Raw genomic sequence first — 18,151 nt, forward strand, 5'->3', positions numbered from 1 at the left:
ACAAATGTCAAGACTTACCGGGGTTTGGCTCCCACTCAAGCTTGCTCAGCCAGTGTGTTCTGCACGCACGTGGCATCGATTGGCTGAAACCCTGGTCTCGGCCTCTGCAGAATTACTCAAAGCTTGAGTCGTCAATCAAATTTGTCAGGGTTTGAAATGCAGGGCGTGCACCCGACGTCTCTACATACATTGTGTCGTAGTAGAGGATCACCGGAGATTCCCTGCCCAAAGGAAAACAGAGTCACAACCGTCAACCGATACGTTGTTCGTCCACCATTCGCCGTCATGGCCCAGACGATAAGACGGTGCGGTGCGAAACGGGGGCCGACGACCGAAAGCGTCGTGCTGACGTACGGGGCGCAGGGCAGAGCCGGCCCGGGCCAGTTGGGGGCGACAAAGGAAAAGATGCGCGGGCCGTGAGGGGTGGGGGCTGGGTCCATGTTTAAAGTATTTTGGCCCGCGCCTGCCCGCGTTCCGTCGCGACACCGACCAAATGCCACCCACCTAGTTATGCCTCTACGCACATGCAACCATGATGTTCGTGGCTCCCGATCTTGCCTTGGAGCGCCGGCGCACCCAGAACCGCATCGCTCAGCGCCGTTTCCGCGAGAAACAGAACCGTCGAAACACAACTGCGTGGCACGAAAACGACAGCCCACCAGCGCCCGAGCACGCCCACCACCCACACGCCCCCGCCCCCGCCCAAGAAGACCACTGCGAGTGGGCAAGTTCGCCCGGACCGGAAGACGGGTGGTGGTCGGTCGAGCATGTGGCCACCATCAACCAAACCATGGACCCCTCCCCGCCTACCAGCCATGGCAGCACAACTTCTCTAAACTCGGGATCAACACCCGTCACAGCAGCCTACTGCGTCAGCAAGGGCGCCCTCCTGACCTCCCAAGGCCTCCTCATGGGTGACGTCGGCTTCCTCGACTTCAGTCACGACCTGGAAGTGGCAGCGCCCGACGAACAGACCCACGCGCCGCCAAACATGGCCCAACTGCTCCCACCGCCGTCTCACCGAAGCGCCTCGCCCGTGGAGCCGGGCCCCGAACTTTCCGAAGCAAACCGAGACGACTCACGTCTCTCCAGGCGGACGCGCGCCACGCCCTCAGTCAGGAACGGCGTGACCCGGCCACCCTCTGGCCCCTCCCGGCGCGCATCAACGGCCACCGCGGAGCTGCCGAGAGACGCCGAAAACGGCACCAGCACCGGCAGCAGCGACGACGACCGGGACGACTCAAGCGGCCACCAACAGCCGTGGCAGGGGCCGCTGCACATGGCGGCGGTCAAGGGCCACGACCGGATCGTGCGCATCTTACTAGGCCACACGGCGGACGCCAACGAACCCGACGGGCACGGGCGCACCCCCTTAATGCACGCGGTCGCGGGCGGCTTCGAGGACGTGCTGCAGACGCTGCTGGCGCACGGCGCGCGCGTGGCCGACGCCGACCGCGCGGGCCGCTTCGCGCTCCACTGGGCCGTCACCTACCGTCGCGAGTCCCTGCTGCGCCGCCTGCTCGACCACTGCCGCGCCCACCAGTGCCTGGGCCTGCTGGATCGGCCGGATGGTGAGGGGAAGACGCCCCTGCATCTGGCTATCGATATGGGCTTCGAGGCCGGCGTGCGCCAGCTGCTGGAGAACGGCGCGGACCCGTCCTCGCGGGCGCCGTGCAACCTGTGATGAGGATCGAAGTTTGATTTTGGGTTGCCGATGGACGGGTGGGGTGGCCTCGCGAGACCTACATGTACTCGCTAAACTTGCACGGTACCTACCTCAGGTGGTATTCAACCCCAGAGAATCTCCACCAAGGCTCGCTCGCGGTTCAAGTTCGTGGGACACCCTGTCTGGTAAAATGCATTTAGCTATTGGTCTGTCTTTTTTAGGTTTTTCTTTAAGTCTCTTGGCATCTCTTGGCGGTTGGAGGAGATCTACGATATATCTCGGCGTCCGATCATGTCAGGGTTCTCAATCGCAAGGTTGATTCATCCTCTACGTAGGTACTACTAGGTAGCTTGATATACTACTCTACAAGTCCAGCCGATGTGCTCAGGCCTTACGAGGCCTCGTAGAGCCGAATCCATTTTTCTGGCTTCCTACACTCCCGACCGTCAACCTCCGAATACACAAACTTAGGGGTTGTGGCAAGCCAAAATCAAAATTGTGGGCGTCTTGGTGCTGGCACACGATGTACCTAGGTACGTACCTACCTGCCCACGTGCTACCTCTTCGTAGACTCGGGTTCTTGCACATGTGGGTACGTTATCCACAGTTTCACATTGCCATGCCAATTGCGCGCCGCACACAAGACCCGAACCCATTCGCAGATGTCACTCGGTACCGTGCAACTTTCTCTTCTCGAACCACCATTCTTCACATCTCTCCCTGCCTCATGGTTAGACCGCACTCCGAGCCGCACACGGACCAAAAGGCCGCCGTCGTGGTCGAAAAGGTACCTCCGGATTTCCCGCGGGAGGATCTTTTGCATAACTCCCCCGGGTAGGTAAGCAGCCAATTAATGCACGGTGAGCATGCACCGTCCGACTGCGGACTCGGAGAAACTCATACCCCCTCCCCTCTTGGAATCCTTTACTCGGCCCCCGACCTCTGTGAAAGTTGTATCGTCTTCTGGCCTGCTGTCCATTCTATGTACTACATGCATACAGTCATACGCCATGCGCCCCTCGGCAATAAGCCTTCAATCCGAAACCCTACCTAGGCGAGCGAGGCAAGCGAGGCAAGCGACCTAAGTGTGGCTTCCTTCCGGAATATCATCACACCGAATGGGGGTCAGCGAGAAAGGCTGTGATCTGGATTAGGCAGACCAGACGACATGGGGCTACCGTCGACGCGTAACGACTCTCCTTTGCTCTCGGCTTCCTTCGCCCCCCCTTCCGGCTGAGCCAAGATGGCACTACACCATTCGTTGAGGGCGACACGAGGCGCGGAACGTACGGCGTGGCGCATCCCAGGTTCCCAAGTTCCCGGGATGGCACGAGAACGGCAAAGGAACGAAATGAGGCTTTGATCCATCGCGAGGGATCCTGGACATGATACATCGGGGTCACCGGCCAGGCTTCCCAGGCTGCGCATGGCGGAGGCACGACGAAGCATCTGAAGCGTAAGGGGCGTAAGGGGCGTCGAAGGAAGCTTCCATCTCATATATGAATCGCCTGGCGGTGTTGTACTCGTAGATTCGTCCAAACAGTCTGTCTCTATCGACATCTCGTCTCGTCTTCCACTCTCCTTTTCATCCCAACCTCGAAGTGTCCGAAAATAGCCATGTTTTTCCACGGCCCCAGCGTGGCCTCAGCTGCGACCTGGCTGCAGGTCCTCGCGGCATCCCTGCCTCTTGTCAGCGCGGCGACTATCCCACCTGCTCGACCGAGCTGCAGGTACATGCCGGGGGATGCCCTCTGGCCTGCCGCTGCAGAGTGGCGAGCACTGAACCAATCAGTCGGCGGCCGGTTGATTGCTGGACAGCCCCTCGCGCAGTTGTGCTACGGGAGCAACCGCGATGAGGCGGCCTGCGAGGGGCTCCGCAACCAGTGGACGAAGGAAGAGACGTAGTGAGTTGCTTCTTCGACCCACCTCCCCCCCCCCCCCCCTACCCTCGCACGTGTGTTACGATGTTATAGTGTTGCTGACCACGTGCGTCCGCACCCTGCAGCTTCCCGGATCCGGTCAACGTCATGTCGCCCTACTTCCAAAACAACTCGTGCACGCCCTTTGCCGAGGACGAGGGCGTGTTCGAGTCAACCGCGGCGTGCCAGATGGGCAATGTGCCCGTCTACGCCATCAACGTCCGCGGCGCCGGGGACGTGAAGGCCGGGTTCCGGTTCGCGCGCGACAAGAACGTGCGGCTGGTGGTCAAGAACACGGGGCACGACTACCTCGGCCGCTCCAACGGGCAGGGGTCCCTGTCGCTGTGGACGCACAACCTCAAGGACATGACCTTCCTGGACTACGCCAGCGACCGGTACACGGGCCCGGCCGTCAAGATCGGGGCCGGCGTGCAGGCCTTCGAGATCTACAAGGCGGCCACCGAGCGGGGCCTGCGCTTCGTCGGCGGCCTGTGCCCGACGGTGGGCGTCGCGGGCGGGTACGTGGGCGGCGGCGGCCACGGGCCCACCATGGGCGCGTACGGCCTCGCGGCGGACAACACGCTCGAGTTCGAGGTGGTGACGCCGCGCGGCGAGCACCTGGTGGCGACGCCCACCAAGAACGCCGACCTGTTCTGGGCGCTCAACGGCGGCGGCGCGGGCACCTACGCCGTCGTCATCTCGCAGACCACGCGCCTGCACGCCGACGGGCCCGTGGCCGGCGCGCACGTCAGGGTCAACAGCACCGGCGGCGGCGGCGGCGACGACGACGACGCCTTCTGGTCGGCCGTCACCGAGTGGCAGCACGCGCTGTCCACGCTCGACGCCGTCCCGCGCCTGACGACGCTGTGGTCGCTGAGCAGCACCTCGCTCGAGATCATGCTCACGCTGCTCGACGGCGACGACGCCGCCAGCGCGGGCGCGCTCGTCGCGCCCTTCCTCGCCACCCTGACGGACCTCGGCCTACCCTTCACCAACACCACGAGCCTGAACCCCAACTTCTACGGCCACCTCAACACCTACGTGGCCGGGCTCCCCTACGGCACGCACCCGACCAACGACCTCGTTGGCGGCAGACTAATCCCGCGCGAGGCGGTGGCGCGGTCGGCATCAAACCTGACGGCCGGGTTCCGCAGCATCACGACGCAGGCGTCGACGGCGGCGTGGGTGGTCAACGGCGTGGCGGGCAACGTCTCGCAGGCGCGCGTGGCGGGCGGGGTGGGCGGGACGCCCGCGCCCACGGCGGTGCACCCCGCCTGGCGCGACGCGCTCTTCTTTGTGAATATCGACGTCTACTGGGACCCGGCGTCGCCCATGGCGGACCTGCGCGCGCTCGAGCGCCAGATGGTCGCCAGCCAGGAGCTGCTGCGCGGGCTGACCCCCGGCAGCGGCGGGTACATGAACGAGGGCGCCTTCGGGTCGCCGCACTGGCGCGAGGAGTACTACGGCCCCAACTACGAGCGCCTGCTTGGGGTTAAGCGCAGGCATGATCCCGATGCTGCGCTGTACGGGCTCGCGTCCGTCGGGAGCGACCGGTGGGTGCCCCAGGCCGATGGTAGGCTATGCCGCAAGTAGTCTGGACTCTGGACTCTGGAGGGGGGCGCGTGTAAGATGTGAATATGTAGAAGAGACGGCGGTTGGTGTCATGTATTCGTATCTATAGACTTTCCTTGCTCGCGCACGGGGCGGCATTTGTTGTCCCATCTCTTTGATTTATCTTCTTTTGGTTATCCTGTTCTTAAGTTTAGAAATGTCAAATATCGCAAATTTACTTTTCCCTTCCCATCGTTCGTAATACAAATCGTTAAACACCACCACAATGTGAATGAGCCCAGCAGGGCCACTAGTATCCGGCGCCTAAGAAGGCACATATACAGGCAACCGGACGCCCTTGGGGACGCGAAGGCCTGGACTGTTTGTTTGAAAAGCCAGCTCCTATACGAATAGATACGAATAGAGAAGGACGTCCGCCGCGTGGACTGTTGGGCTGTAGTTACCGAAAAACTCAAATCGCCGTTGGTTTGGTACGGCGTTCCAACATGAAGCGATTGTACTAATAATAATGATCTTGCAAGTTCATGGCGATCGAATTCTTCACCTTATAGTTGGCGGATAGATTAAGGTACCTAGTTAAGAGGTCGGAGGTTCGTTTGAGCACAAGATAGACGATCCAGGGCACGGCACTTGCCAAAGGAATATCGTCCGTGGTTGGAAGGAGGATAAAGCCCGAAAACATTTCTGCAACTGCGCTTCATCTTCCACATTTTGTGTCGATTGAAAAGTCCTGGCAAGCACCAAGCAAGGAGTACAAAAATAGCCTTGATAGCACGATACCAAACACGTCAAAAACCTCCACCAAGCAACAATCAATAGTCGGGTCAACAACATACATCAAATTCTTATTCTTAAGGATTGCTTAGAATACATTATGTTTCGCCACTTTCACAAAGTCATCTTTTCTTCTTGTCAACCACATGGCCGAAGAATGCTGCCTGTTCCTTCCGTATGCCGCACACAAAGGACCCCAACTTCTTCTTCACCACGCAACGTGCTCGCCCTTGTAGTTCCACAGTTTGCCGCTGTGGGTATCGCGCGTGGCGGCGTCGATGACTTTGATGAGCCCGCCAACGCTCTCGTCGACGGGGACCTCGGCCTCGGTCAGCTCGGGCATGCCAAACAGCTCGCCGGCCGCCTTGGCGCCACGGTTGCCCATGTCGGTCTTGGCCCGGCTACAGAGAGAAACAAAACGTCAGTCACCGATTGCTCCATGCTCCATGTCCACTCCACTTCCGGGAATGGGAACCTCCTCCCACGAGAATTGAACTCACCCCGGGTCGACGACAAAGGCCGTAAGGGTCGGCTCCTCGGCGTGGATGGCGCAGGTGAGCCAGTGCAGCACGACCTTGGTGGGGCCGTAGGCGGCGTTGGGGAAGCTGAGGAAGTTGGTCAGGTAGCCCGACTCGGAGCCCATGCTGACCCAGACGGGCGCTGCCGACTTCTTGACGAGGGGCAGCACCGCCTGGTACAGGCGCACGACGCCGTGCACGTTGGTCTTCATGTGCTCCTCGAGGTCGGCGATCTTGAGCTGCGACACCGTCGGGATCACCCAGGCCACGCCCGCGTTGGCGATCACCACGTCGACGTGGTCCACGCCGTGCTTCGTCTGCAGCTCCGCCACGGCCGCCGCCGCGTCGCCCTCGGCCGTCGCGTCCAGCTTGACCACGATCGCCTTGCTGCCGGCCGCCGCGGGCAGGCTGAGCAGCTCCTGCGACGTCTTGGCCGCGGGGTCGCGGTTCGCCGCGATGACGGTGTGGTTCGGCCGGGCGAGGAAGATCTCGAGGAAGGCGCGCCCGAGGCCGCGGTTCGCGCCGCTGATGAGGACGATGGTCTGGGTCATGGTGGGCGAGACGGTGGGAAATTGGAAGTTGCCTAGGTAGGTAGTTGACGAGTATCAAGGTGGTATGTGATGATTGCTTAACATGGAATGATGTAAAGGGAAATACCGAAAGAGAAAGGTGCGTGAAGAGAACTTTTATCGCGTTCGGAGCATGTTCCACATCAACTCCCTGGTAGGCAGCACTGAAAGCTCTCTGGCTGCCCCTCGTGCTGTTGGTCGTCTTTGTTCCTTCCTCCCTCCCATGGTTTCCAGTTGCCGTGAGCTGCCAGGCATGCACACCCCGTGACCCCGCGGCCGGCACAGTCACGAACCAACGTCGTGATTAACTCCGACACGGCCGTGCCCTGGATCAAGGGTCTCTCCGGCATTTCAAACCGCCTCGGTAGTCTGGCCGACTTGAATGTTTCCGGCTTGAGCCTCACATCTCACATGTTTGCGGTTTGCCCCGTATGCCGATTCGGAGCGACGGGTCATCATGCCGGGTCATCATGCCGGGTCAGCATTCTGGCGGATCTACCCGAGCGGCAAACTCTCCGATTGGCCCGGAGTCGAGGTATTTGTTGCTGGCATTCTTCGATAAGCTGGCCGCCCCCTGACTTCAAGTTCTCTCGTCTTCCCACTTGTCGACGACCACACAACACCTTTTTCGTTTTTTTTTCTTCTTTTTTTACGGCGTTACTCTGGGATGGAAATTGGTTTGATTTCCCCGTGCAGGAATCTGAGGAGGCACCTCTTACTGGACAGAAATGTCACGGCGCAATCCGGGCAGGCCTCCGTTTGTCGTCTTGCAAGCGGCGCATCGCCCAACGGGCACATAAATAGAAATCTGCAGAGACAACTCGCATTTATTCCGTCTCCTAGAGTCCTAAACATCGTGCAAATCGTTTCCACGCTCTTGACTTGACGGAGTGCGCTTTGACAGAAGATCCGTCTCGTGCCTTGCATCTGGGACACTTCAAGTCTTCAACACTTGTGACTCCTTTCCATCGATGCAAGCAGCAAGCCTCGAGTGCCGTCCTCCTCCAAAGCCACCAGCCCAAGATGCCGAGCTCGCAGGCCGGTATGCCACCCGGAGACCTGAACAGCGACGACCATCCCGCCCCGCAGAAGCCCTCGGATGCGACGCATCATTTTCGAGAGGATCTGCCCAACGAAACCGATGGTTCTCTCACCAACCTCTCCAAGGTCGAAGTAGCCGGGTCGGGCAGTGATACAGGATCCGGCGCACCCGCCGATAAAGACGACATCACGTATCCCAGCGGTGTCGCCCTCGGAATCGTCGTGGTCGCCCTAGTACTCAGCGTGTTTCTGTCCGCGCTCGACATTGTGAGTACGCCTCGGGGGGGCTTCCCCATGTTGTACTTCTGTCGAACGAGACGGCTGATCGCTTCCCATCCCTACCTTACCTAGGCGATCGTCGCGACGGCCATCCCCAAGATCACGGACGAGTTTCGCGGGCTCGACAAGACGTCATGGTACGGCGCCGCCTTCTTCCTGACCTCGGGCAGCTTCCAGGCGCTGTGGGGCAAGGCGTACAAGTACTTTGACCTGAAGATCACCTTCCTGGTCGCCATCGCCATCTTCGAGCTCGGCAGCCTGCTGTGCGGCGCCGCTCCCAACGCCAACACCCTGATCGCCGGCCGCGCCGTCGCCGGCGTGGGCTGCGCCGGCATGGCCACCGGCGGCTACGTCATCATTGCGTATATCGTCGAGCCGCGGAGGCGGCCCTCGTACACGGGCATCATCGGGGTTGCCTACTGCTTTGCCTCGGTCGTCGGGCCGCTCGTGGGGGGCGCCATCACGAGCACGACGACGTGGAGGTGGTGCTTTTATATCAACCTACCCATCGGCGCGGTGAGTATTGGTCTTCCGAGCCCGCATACCTTATAGAGACCAGGCCAAGCTAAATGTGTGCTTTTTTGCAGGTCACCGTCCTGATCATCCTCTTCTTCTTCCGCACCCCGCCCGCCGCGAAGCCCGTCCCCGCGAGCTGGAGGGAAAGGTTCCTGCAGGCCGACCCTATCGGTGTGATCCTCGTCATGGGCGCACTGGTCTCGTACAGTTTGGCCATGCAATACGGGGGGCAGGCCGAGGCTTGGAACAGCAGCGAAGTCATCGGTCTGATCGTGGGTTTCGTTCTCATCGCCACCGTCTTTGCCGTGTGGGAGTGGTACTCCGGCGAGCGAGCCATCCTCCCCTTGCGCTTGCTCAGGCAGCGCCACGTCTACCTCGGCGGCGCCTATGCTTTTCTGTTTGCCGGGTCTTACTATCTCGTCATCTTTTACCTTCCCCTCTATTTCCAGAGTGTCGATGGTGAGTGCTTGATTTAGCCCTTAGGCCTGCCCTGCGTGTCCACCCCCCTTTAGCAAGAAGAGCACGCGAGAGTGCTTTCGGCGCTCAACTCCGCCGTCCACTAACGCACATCAGGCGCAACCCCCATCATGTCCGGCGTATACATCCTGCCTCTGATCCTGGCAGCCACCGTGGCTGTCGTCTCGTCCGGGCTCTTCATCACCAAGACGGGCCACGCCGTTCCGCTCCAAGTGTGCAGCTCCGTCATCGCCTGCATCGGGTCCGGCCTGCTGTACACCCTCGACGTCGACGCCTCCCTGGGCCGGAGCCTCGGGTACCAGCTCATTGGCGCCGTCGGTTGGGGTGCGGGGTTCCAGATCCCGACCATCATCTGCCAGGCGCTTGCTCAGCCCGAAGACATCCCCTCCGTCACCGCCATCATCCTGTGTAAGTGCCGCCGAAGAACCCCAGGCTGCTCTTGTGGAAAAGCTGGATGCCCAACTTAGGTACTGACCCGCAAAACTATCCCAGTCTTCCTCAACATCGGCAGCGGCATCCTTCTCAGCGCGGCAGAATCCGCCTTTGCCAACACCATGGTCGCGTCGCTGCCCACAACGGCTCCGGGCGTGGATCCCGCCACCGTGCTGCACACGGGCGCCACCATGCTACGGTCTGTCTTCCCCGCCGATCAGATGAGGGGCATTCTCGAGGCGTACATGGCGGGGATCAAGGTCGCCTTCGCCCTGGCGATTGCCGCGAGCGGCCTTGCTCTCGTGACTGGCGCGTTGGGCCGTTGGAAGCGCTTGGATCCCGAGGCGGCCAAGAACGCGGTAGTGCCTGGTTGATACCAAGTAGCATGATGCGGCATATACTTGGGTAGGCGGCCCTGCTTAAGAAGTCCCAGGGATAGATAACGGGAGTAGAGTGGTGGAAGTGAGCAGGTAAGCGTCCCTTACTTTAGATTGAGAAGGTTACGAAGACGGTACGGGATAAATACAGCACCCATCTAGATGAGACATGAAACCCGCTGAACTCGCACGCCGGCGCAGAGCGCGTCCACACTGATCAATGCAGCTAACGGCAGTACATCTCGGAGCGCCCTTACCCCCTCGAAATACCCTGGTACCCTGGCTTCTACTTGGTCCTCTGGTTTACTTGGGGGTTGCGTGGGTCGACTGAGTCGGCGATTCCGACCCAAAAAGAAAGTGAACTACCAGATCCAAGTTCACGTTTTCGCCCCCCCCCCCCCCCCCCCCCCACCGGGCCCCCCGAAAACGACAGCTTCTGGTCTCCGTTGTCGTTCAAAGGGTGCGGTTCCTTGTCCTCATAGTTACGAGTTCTGTACGCTTTTGAGCAGACAGGGAACCTTTATGGGTAAAAACAACGTACAAATATCCCGACGGATACACTACAGGTACTTAGTTAAAAGCCCTCCAAGAGTCGGGAACTTGCGGTCTCCAGCCACTATGAATTGCCATGCTTCTTCTTTCACCCCTACTGCCAATATCACCAGGCCCTTACCCGCATCCCACTCCCCGTGACCTAGAACGCTGGATAAGTCCGGCTCCCAAAGGCCGCCCCTGCGGTATATGCTTTCGGGCTTCACCCACTTCCACACTGGGAAGAAACCATCGGCCAATATACGAGACGGCTCGTTGCTGAGTACGGGGAAGGAGAAGAACCGCATAAAGGCCCCCTGTTTGGGTTCAACCATCTCGGCCATCAAATCTGCAACTATCTGGGGCGTTGGTTCCGGGTTTCCACCTCCTTTGGTAAGGAGTTTGGTAAAGGTCTCAAACAATCGAATTCGTCGCCAAGAAAGAATGCACCCAACGGGGTAAAGCCCCCGACCATAGACAAGAGACGTGGAGATAATACAACCCTAGTGATTGTGCGGACGGCGGGCGGACACCAGCGGTATAGCGTCATGGGGACGGGGAAGTCGGCGTCGGCTTCAACACCCACGGCGAGGATATCGTGCCGGTGAGAGCAGGTTTCCAGATCGGGGTCAGGGCGCGGAGCTAATAACCCGCCCGGCGTGAACTAATACATCGGGTAGATATCGTCAGTAGCCTAACCTTTAGGCCATGCCCAAACGTCTGAGAGCATGATGGCATACGTGGCCGTGGTCCGCCATGAGGGGCCGTCAAGGTGGCTTTCTGCGAGTGCCCGGGGCCGGGTATAATGCGCTCGGACAGCGCGGCGGGTGTGTAAGGAGGAGGGATAGGAGTCTCTGCCCGTCTTATTATATTCAATAGCTGCGCCACGGCCAAACCGTGCCGAGGCAGTGGCGTCTCATGTGCTTTTGATCCGGGCGAAAGAGTGATGACGGAGGGCTGACTGGAAGGGAAAGGGGGGTCGAGAAGCAGTGTCTCGATATTGAGGACCTGACCACTGCCGACCAACGAGCCGTGTCGTCGATCATGACCGCCGGAATTCGGGAATCGGAAGGAAACACGGTCCTCTAGACAGCCATTTGTTACTGCCAGTCAAAACTGCCCCCGTCCCTCCAACTGCCGGTGCTAAGCCCCATGGAGCGGACAAACAACGACCTCGAGAAGACAGCGTCCAATGTCTCGAACCCTCGATCCTGTACGGCCCGCTTAGCCATCCAAACAATTCGACGTCAAAAGAGATGGGCTGCGGGCTTGTATCTACAATCCACGCAAGCTCTGCACTCTCTCTAGATAATTCTTCATCCCATGCATCGCGATATTCCCAAACAGCTTAGCTTCCAACTTCTCAGCCGGAACCGCAACAGCATCCCACCCTTCCACCTCGACGTCGTCGCAGTCAATGTCTCGCAAGACAACGCACGAACCGCTGACACGCAAGATGGGATCAGGGAGTGTAAACCCATCCGGTGGGGGATACTTCTTTTCAACCTCGGATGCATTGTGCGTGAGGAAGATGATGAGAGACTTAAAATATTCCGGCTGGATGAGGGCCACCGGATCCCCCTCGTTGACAAAGCTCAGAAACAGGCCGGACTGGAAGGAGGGCATAGCCGGTTGGCGTATGGGGACCGTTGCCACTGGCGGCGCTCCGAAGACGATGCAATGGATGCTACGGAATCCTTATGTGTGTCATGATTAGCACTGTCCGCAGCATACCTAGGTATGTAGGTTATTCATACTTGGTGGGCAGGGCATGAACATACTGGCAATTACACGAGACATGTTAGGGTCTTGGGAGGCGCTCATGGCATAGAGGAGCTTCGCAACGGCGCCCCCGGCCGAGTGGCCTGTGAAGAGGAGGTGGATAGCGTCGGTTGATCCCCCTGCCGTGGCTGTAGCAGGGAGGGCGTTGTCGATGGCTCGGAGAATTCTGTCCTTCATGTCCTGCGCGACGGCGAGGAAGCCCTTGTGCCACTCGGCAGGGATGTTGGGAAATTCCTGACGCGTGTAAGTGTCCAGGACAGCGACGTGTGGTTCCAGGAGACAACCAACCTCGGGAGCCATCGTCGTCTCCGCATTGCAGTTTACCAACCAATCCATCATCTTGTTTGTTGACCCCCGAACAGCAACTATCATGACCTTCCCATCGGTATGCGGGCGAGTGGACACCAACGTCCTCTTGACAGCACCATGACGCAGGAGAGGGAATCCGGGTTTCAAAACAAAGTCCGGCTCGCTGTTGGGTAGGCTGTATGCATCGCTGGATCTTTTGGCTGCGAGACAGATGAGCTGCCATGTTTCTGGGCTCCTTGACAATCAGTCATGTTAGTTACATTGTATCAAGACGGAAAATAATGGGGCCAGAGTCCTGTCACTTTACCCAATAAATGTCTCTGGATTGTCCGTATCCTGAATCCTGTGAATCCGCTGTTTCTCGATAACCTGCAGATATCGATCGATATCACGCTGCTGATGGACAGTTACGTCGTCCTGAGATGCGAGCACGTCGGCGAGAAACCGTGAAGCCTGTGCCGCCACTTTTGAAGCGCCCGCCGAATGCTTAGAGGAGGGTGCCGAAGGCGAAGAAGACGCTGAGCCCTTAGCACTGGAGTCAAGTGCAGGCGATAAATATTTTGATATCCGTGGGCTTTTTCCGAGATACCTACCGACACGCTCCCAGGGCGTTTTCTTCTTGGGCTCTGCGTCCGCCATTAGATAGGTAGGTAGGAGAGCGGCTTCACGGTTCCGTTGTGGGTTAAGACAAGAATACGTCTGCTCAAGATGGGTTACAGTGATGTATAGAGTTGTCAGCATTTAGAGGCAGCTCTTATAGTGTCATGAGTTACTACCTACCTCAGGTTTCAATTCTCTGTCGGCTATTCCGTCTCTTGGTAATTCCTTTTTCCCTTGGGAATCAAGACGCCGGTGATGGGATGCATGGCCCAATACACCGCAGCCAATGGTTACGTCCCCTCATCACTGAGCAGCCCTATGCCTCACTTTCCCAGCATGTCTCCCGGTATGGTGGTACAAGGCTGGACTGGACGGAGCTGACGTGTTCATCTCCCTGTCCCGTCTAGGACGCTTTACCAATCACCACATGCCCCGTATCACCCCCTGGCCAAGTTCGAGCCCGCTCTTGATCACCGCGTCTGGCGCGTTGGGTACCTCTGCCGTCAGATATTGTTGAGCCCTGTTTGGCGCCCAACGCCGGGCGCATGGGCTGCGAGGCTGTAGGGTTTGAAATTAGTACTATACTCATTAGTACTACCCGAGTACCAGTACTCTAGTACCAGTATTAGTACTCGTCTAGTACTTACTCGAGCAATACTGGAGTACTAGAGTATGAAAGCAAGTTAATTACATGATCTTTACCAACCAGCCCGGCTCAGATTGTGGGATCCCTTCTTTTCCACACACAACACTCTTTTCAGGAGCAATAGAATAAATTCCCCATCAGATACCATCAGATACACTTATGCTCCTACGCCCTTGGAGTGTTAGCTGAACGAATTTCTACCATCTCGCTCTCCTCTCCTCTACATCGTCACGGGCACCACATCTCCGTCATGGCGCCCGGGATACCCGATGAACCCATCCAAGCAACTCCCCCGGTTCTCTTTGAGCATTTTAAGAAACTCTACTGGTCGACACTCCAAGATGAAGCCCGAAACATGATTGAATTCCACCGGGAGCTGATGGGCTTGAGGCATGATTTGAGTCACGGGGACCGCCTTGACAGCTCATACCTCGATAGCTTCAGGAAAATCTTCAACATCTGGTGTAAGTCTGCCGCCTCCTTTCTCCTCCGTCACATCCCGGAACGTTTCAACTTTGCAGTATTCTATTGGCGAGGTTAACGCTGCCTGACAGTGGGTGGACAAGCGGACGTTACCGACCCCCCCGAGTTGAACAGCATATTTGATGAAACCATACGGCGTGCTCAAGGTGAGCAGTGGAACGAAAATTGAGCAGATGATGATGACCGACTATAAACAGAAAACCTTCAGGAGCCCTCGAACGACCGCAGCTACCACGTCTCTCGGTTAATCCTCCAGTCCCATGGTAATATTTCCACGTCGGGTCGTTGATAGCGCTATTTACATGTACTAGAGACTGATTTAGGATACCTAGGGTTGCTAGATATCGACATCCTTCACGAGCCGACAGACGGTTCCCAGGGATATCTCCGAGCTCAGCAAAATCTACCCAATAGTTATCTAGGACCACAGCTATCTGGAATTGTAGAGCCGGTAGCTGACGACATGTTGAAATGCAGTTGAAGAAGTCGAGGTAAACTCTTTCGGCGACCATGTGCGTCGAGTCGTCCGCGGCATTCTCTGTGGCGGATGCGGCAACCTCATCCGATCGGCCGTCTTCTACGAATGCGAGCATGGCTGCGAGGCTGGATCGTGGTATGAGTTTGTCAAAGGCGAACCCCGTTGGTTTCAAGATGAGTGTGTTGACCCATACACCGCCACCTCTCCCAAACGGTCTCATTACTAACAACACGTTGTGCGTCTTTGTCAGGAAGCTGGCCGACGAACCACCGCCGACCGAGGGGATGCAGACTCAGAATACTCCAGCAGATCACCACAACCCACCATACCGCCTCTGCACGATCTGTATGGCGGAAGCTGAGTGCAGAGAGTTAGGATGCTGCAGTCCAAGACACATGAAACAAGTCCTCTACCTGGGCCCGGGCCCCGGGATCGAGCGTGGGTTGTCTTGGATCTCTTGCCTACCTAGGTATCTACACGTAAGTTTGAGCGCTGACAGAAGAGCCCAACACAGACTCCCGCAGACAGCGCATGCGCCTCTCCCGACTGGAGATGGCGCAGACCCGCATCAAAAAGGCCCATGCCAACGAGGGCAAAGCTCAACCCAAGCAACGCTGGCACGAACGGTTTGTGGAAAACACGGTTCGTGCCACTGAAGATTCCGGATCCGAACTCCTGAGCTCAGCGCGGCCCGTCGGCTTGATGGTAAAGTCTCACTTTGCGCCGGCAGGGAACTTCCATCTCGCCCTCATGTTTGGACCGCTTGTTTTCGAGTCCGGCGTCAAGGGTAGTAACCACGGCGTCCGCGTATCCCCCCGCCCACCACCGACCCTCTTCGCCGGCAAAGCCGTCGAGACACAGTCGGAATGGCCGAGGCAACGACTACCCATCCTCTTTAAAGACAGGTGCTCGGGACAGCCCAAGCTAGGTTACACAATAGATGAAGTTGATCAGACGCCCCGACCGATCCTCGCGTGCGTCAAGCGCGTCTACGGGGCGGCATTCTCGGGGTATCCGGAGTCGAACGCTGCGTCTCAGCAAGAGGTGATCCGCTGTCTGGCGCGTGAAGGAGTCGGATATGCCAAGATTCCCCGGTCCAAGAGTGCAGCGGCGCGGCGGATGGCGCTGGACAAGGCGGCCCAGAGGCTGGTGCAGCAGATGGAGAAATGCATCGGAAGGGAGGTGGACAAGCACCTCGAGCGCTTCGGCCGACGCCTGGTAGACCTCAGGGACAACGTGGACTGGAACTTCATGATGAACAACTGCCAACTACTCGTCAACCGCCTTCTCCAGGGCGACAAGGATTTCGAGTACTCGATCCCCCTCTTCCCCAGCAGCCTCATGAGCAGCAGCAATCGCGATGACGAGCGCAGCGAAGACGACCATTACCGGTGGCCCCGTTATCTCGTCAGCTTCGGCAACCATATCGAAGGTTTCGGCCGGAGCCTCTACCAGCCCAACTGCCTGATCACAAGTTACTGCCAGAGCATGCCGATGGTCGAATACGACGTCCTCGAGTACATCAGCTGGCGTTCGCAGCAGCAGCAGTCCGAGCCCAATACGCACACACGCGCACTCGGTGCTCTGTCTCGGCTCCGCCAGGGCGGCGACGACGACACACTCCCCGTCAACCACCTCTGGCTCATGCCGGGCGACACCCTCTCTCTACTGCAATTCCACCTCGTACGACAAGCCCAAAAATACCACGGCCAAGCCGGCGGCGCGTGGATCGACAACCGGCTCCGCGTGCTCCAGCTCCTCGACATCTACGGCGCCTTCGCGGGGGCCCTCGGCGTGTCACTATTCAACCTGCTACAAACAAACCGGGAGCTCCTCGGCCAGGTCACCATCCCGCACGCGCGCGTGCTGGGCAACATGCGGGCCGACGAGTCGGTGCGCGTGACGCGGATGCTGGGCTCGCGCCGCGCCGTCGTGTACGACATCACCGGCCGGGTCCCGAGCGCCATGGCGCACGCCGTCGTCCATAGGAACCGGAGGAGAGAAGAAAGAAAAAAGGGCGAGCCGGTCCACGGCGAGGAGGTCCTCTCGCGCATCGTCGCATGGTTCGTGACGCCGCTGTCTCTGGTGAGTCCTAGTGCGGCGGCGGGGCTGGGCGCGCTCTTCCGGCTGCATCATGGTTACTGGATTACGCTGAATGTGATGGGGCATACGTATGTCCGGCAGTGGTTGTTTAAGAAGGCGGAGAACATGAGGGATTTCTGAGAAGAGTCGGGATGGAACTAGAGACTACTAGGTAGGGACAAGTTTTAGGGGCTCTTCGCTTGAAACTACCCCCTTCTCGCAATGCTATGCCACCTCTTCGATGGATAACCCACCACCTGGGGTTTCTCTCCATGTCATCTCATGGGAATGGCAATCCCTTGGCCTGTTCATACCACGGTGTAGCATTTGTAAACCCAGCGGCCCGCTACTTAGCCCTTCATCAAGTAGTGTTATCATTGTAGCAACCGATCGAATCCCGGCAATCCGAAAGATGGTATTCTCTGTTCAAGTTGGGACTAGAACTTACACCTTGAAACTACGTTGCCTCTAGCCAGGTTCCCCAGTTGGGCCCAAGGAAGAACCGAGTTTCGAAACACCGTTCGGTCTTCTACCTAAGAATGTCTCCTTCGGTCCCTGACACTGCCCGATCGGGTAGTCGTAGCCAACTGATGGCAGCGGTGTCTAGACTGGCACCGGGGTTTGGTCCGTCCTGCTCCACATCCATGGTGTCGGGACAACCGCGGCGAGAACACGGAATTGTGTAGTGTCCAACAGCTATGTGACACGGCAATAGAAGTCTATGCCGAGTTGCTCAGGGGTTCCATGCAACATCACACGCACTTGTTACTGATAGGAACAGCTTGGGAGCTATGGCCAACTGACGAACGTCGTCTTGCTCCATGGGCTCGTTCTCGAACGACCCGTGGAACCCGGAGAGGCCCATCAGCGTTGAGTTAGCATGTGAGCTGCCGTCTAGATCACACATTATGCAGCCCGCAGTCCGCAGCACACCGCAGCTTGGCGGCTAGTTTGTTTATTATGCTGGAGCACAACGGCGATTCGGCAGATAGGAACCACGCTCCAGCCTCCAACACAGCCGGCCGGGTTTCCAACCGCGCGCGCTGTCACCCAACCCATATCGAGGGGGGCATCTGGCATCTCCGTCATTCTGCCGTGGC

The 18,151-nt window shown here is 58.5% G+C and overlaps 7 protein-coding genes across 7 annotated transcripts; 4 read left to right on the forward strand and 3 right to left on the reverse strand.

The window, feature by feature from the left end:
• The first annotated feature begins 366 nt into the window (after window positions 1–366).
• Window positions 367–1,845, forward strand: B0H64DRAFT_222996 (ankyrin repeat-containing domain protein). Its single transcript, XM_062799596.1, has one exon. The coding sequence runs from the start codon at window positions 533–535 to the stop codon at window positions 1,682–1,684; it is 1,152 nt and encodes a 383-aa protein (XP_062655687.1). The 5' UTR covers window positions 367–532; the 3' UTR covers window positions 1,685–1,845.
• A 1,438-nt stretch (window positions 1,846–3,283) lies between these two features.
• Window positions 3,284–5,305, forward strand: B0H64DRAFT_364894 (uncharacterized protein; the record flags this gene model as incomplete). The annotated part of the gene is made up of 2 exons (XM_062801857.1): window positions 3,284–3,570; window positions 3,672–5,305. The coding sequence occupies 2 exons, from the start codon at window positions 3,284–3,286 to the stop codon at window positions 5,176–5,178; spliced, it is 1,794 nt and encodes a 597-aa protein (XP_062655688.1). The 3' UTR covers window positions 5,179–5,305.
• A 670-nt stretch (window positions 5,306–5,975) lies between these two features.
• B0H64DRAFT_405861 (uncharacterized protein) lies at window positions 5,976–7,494 on the reverse strand. The gene is made up of 2 exons (XM_062804471.1): window positions 6,432–7,494; window positions 5,976–6,332 (listed from the first exon to the last, which is right to left on the reverse strand). The coding sequence occupies exons 1-2, from the start codon at window positions 6,998–7,000 to the stop codon at window positions 6,140–6,142; spliced, it is 762 nt and encodes a 253-aa protein (XP_062655689.1). The 5' UTR covers window positions 7,001–7,494; the 3' UTR covers window positions 5,976–6,139.
• Window positions 7,495–8,062: 568 nt separating this feature from the next.
• Window positions 8,063–10,309, forward strand: B0H64DRAFT_364899 (major facilitator superfamily transporter; the record flags this gene model as incomplete). Its single annotated transcript, XM_062801858.1, has 6 exons — window positions 8,063–8,326; window positions 8,411–8,854; window positions 8,926–9,313; window positions 9,428–9,739; window positions 9,824–10,233; window positions 10,303–10,309. The coding sequence occupies 5 exons, from the start codon at window positions 8,063–8,065 to the stop codon at window positions 10,135–10,137; spliced, it is 1,722 nt and encodes a 573-aa protein (XP_062655690.1). The 3' UTR covers window positions 10,138–10,233; window positions 10,303–10,309.
• Window positions 10,310–10,700: 391 nt separating this feature from the next.
• Window positions 10,701–11,401, reverse strand: B0H64DRAFT_419530 (uncharacterized protein; the record flags this gene model as incomplete). Its single annotated transcript, XM_062805389.1, has 3 exons — window positions 10,701–11,059; window positions 11,122–11,313; window positions 11,371–11,401. 3 exons carry the CDS (start codon window positions 11,399–11,401, stop codon window positions 10,701–10,703), a joined length of 582 nt encoding a protein of 193 aa, XP_062655691.1.
• A 545-nt stretch (window positions 11,402–11,946) lies between these two features.
• B0H64DRAFT_419531 (Alpha/Beta hydrolase protein) lies at window positions 11,947–13,401 on the reverse strand (the record flags this gene model as incomplete). Its single annotated transcript, XM_062805390.1, has 5 exons — window positions 11,947–12,368; window positions 12,453–12,687; window positions 12,718–12,997; window positions 13,070–13,294; window positions 13,352–13,401. The coding sequence occupies 5 exons, from the start codon at window positions 13,399–13,401 to the stop codon at window positions 11,947–11,949; spliced, it is 1,212 nt and encodes a 403-aa protein (XP_062655692.1).
• Window positions 13,402–14,258: 857 nt separating this feature from the next.
• On the forward strand, window positions 14,259–17,192 carry B0H64DRAFT_445138 (uncharacterized protein; the record flags this gene model as incomplete). Its single annotated transcript, XM_062806827.1, has 6 exons — window positions 14,259–14,472; window positions 14,563–14,637; window positions 14,689–14,754; window positions 14,969–15,146; window positions 15,220–15,314; window positions 15,484–17,192. 6 exons carry the CDS (start codon window positions 14,259–14,261, stop codon window positions 17,190–17,192), a joined length of 2,337 nt encoding a protein of 778 aa, XP_062655693.1.
• Window positions 17,193–18,151: the final 959 nt, after the last annotated feature.

Source organism: Chaetomium fimeti (assembly GCF_033439085.1).
Source record: "Chaetomium fimeti strain CBS 168.71 chromosome Unknown B0H64scaffold_7, whole genome shotgun sequence".
NCBI classification, from domain to species: domain Eukaryota; kingdom Fungi; phylum Ascomycota; class Sordariomycetes; order Sordariales; family Chaetomiaceae; genus Chaetomium; species Chaetomium fimeti.

Bases quoted from the DNA above. Each gene is read 5' to 3' on its own strand.
- B0H64DRAFT_222996 (XM_062799596.1), top strand. From the start codon at position 533: ATGATGTTCGTGGCTCCCGATCTTGCCTTGGAGCGCCGGCGCACCCAG.
- B0H64DRAFT_405861 (XM_062804471.1), bottom strand. From the start codon at position 7,000: ATGACCCAGACCATCGTCCTCATCAGCGGCGCGAACCGCGGCCTCGGG. The intron at 6,333-6,431 runs GTGAGTTCAATT...TTCTCTCTGTAG, and splicing joins GCCTTTGTCGTCGACCCGGG to CCGGGCCAAGACCGACATGG.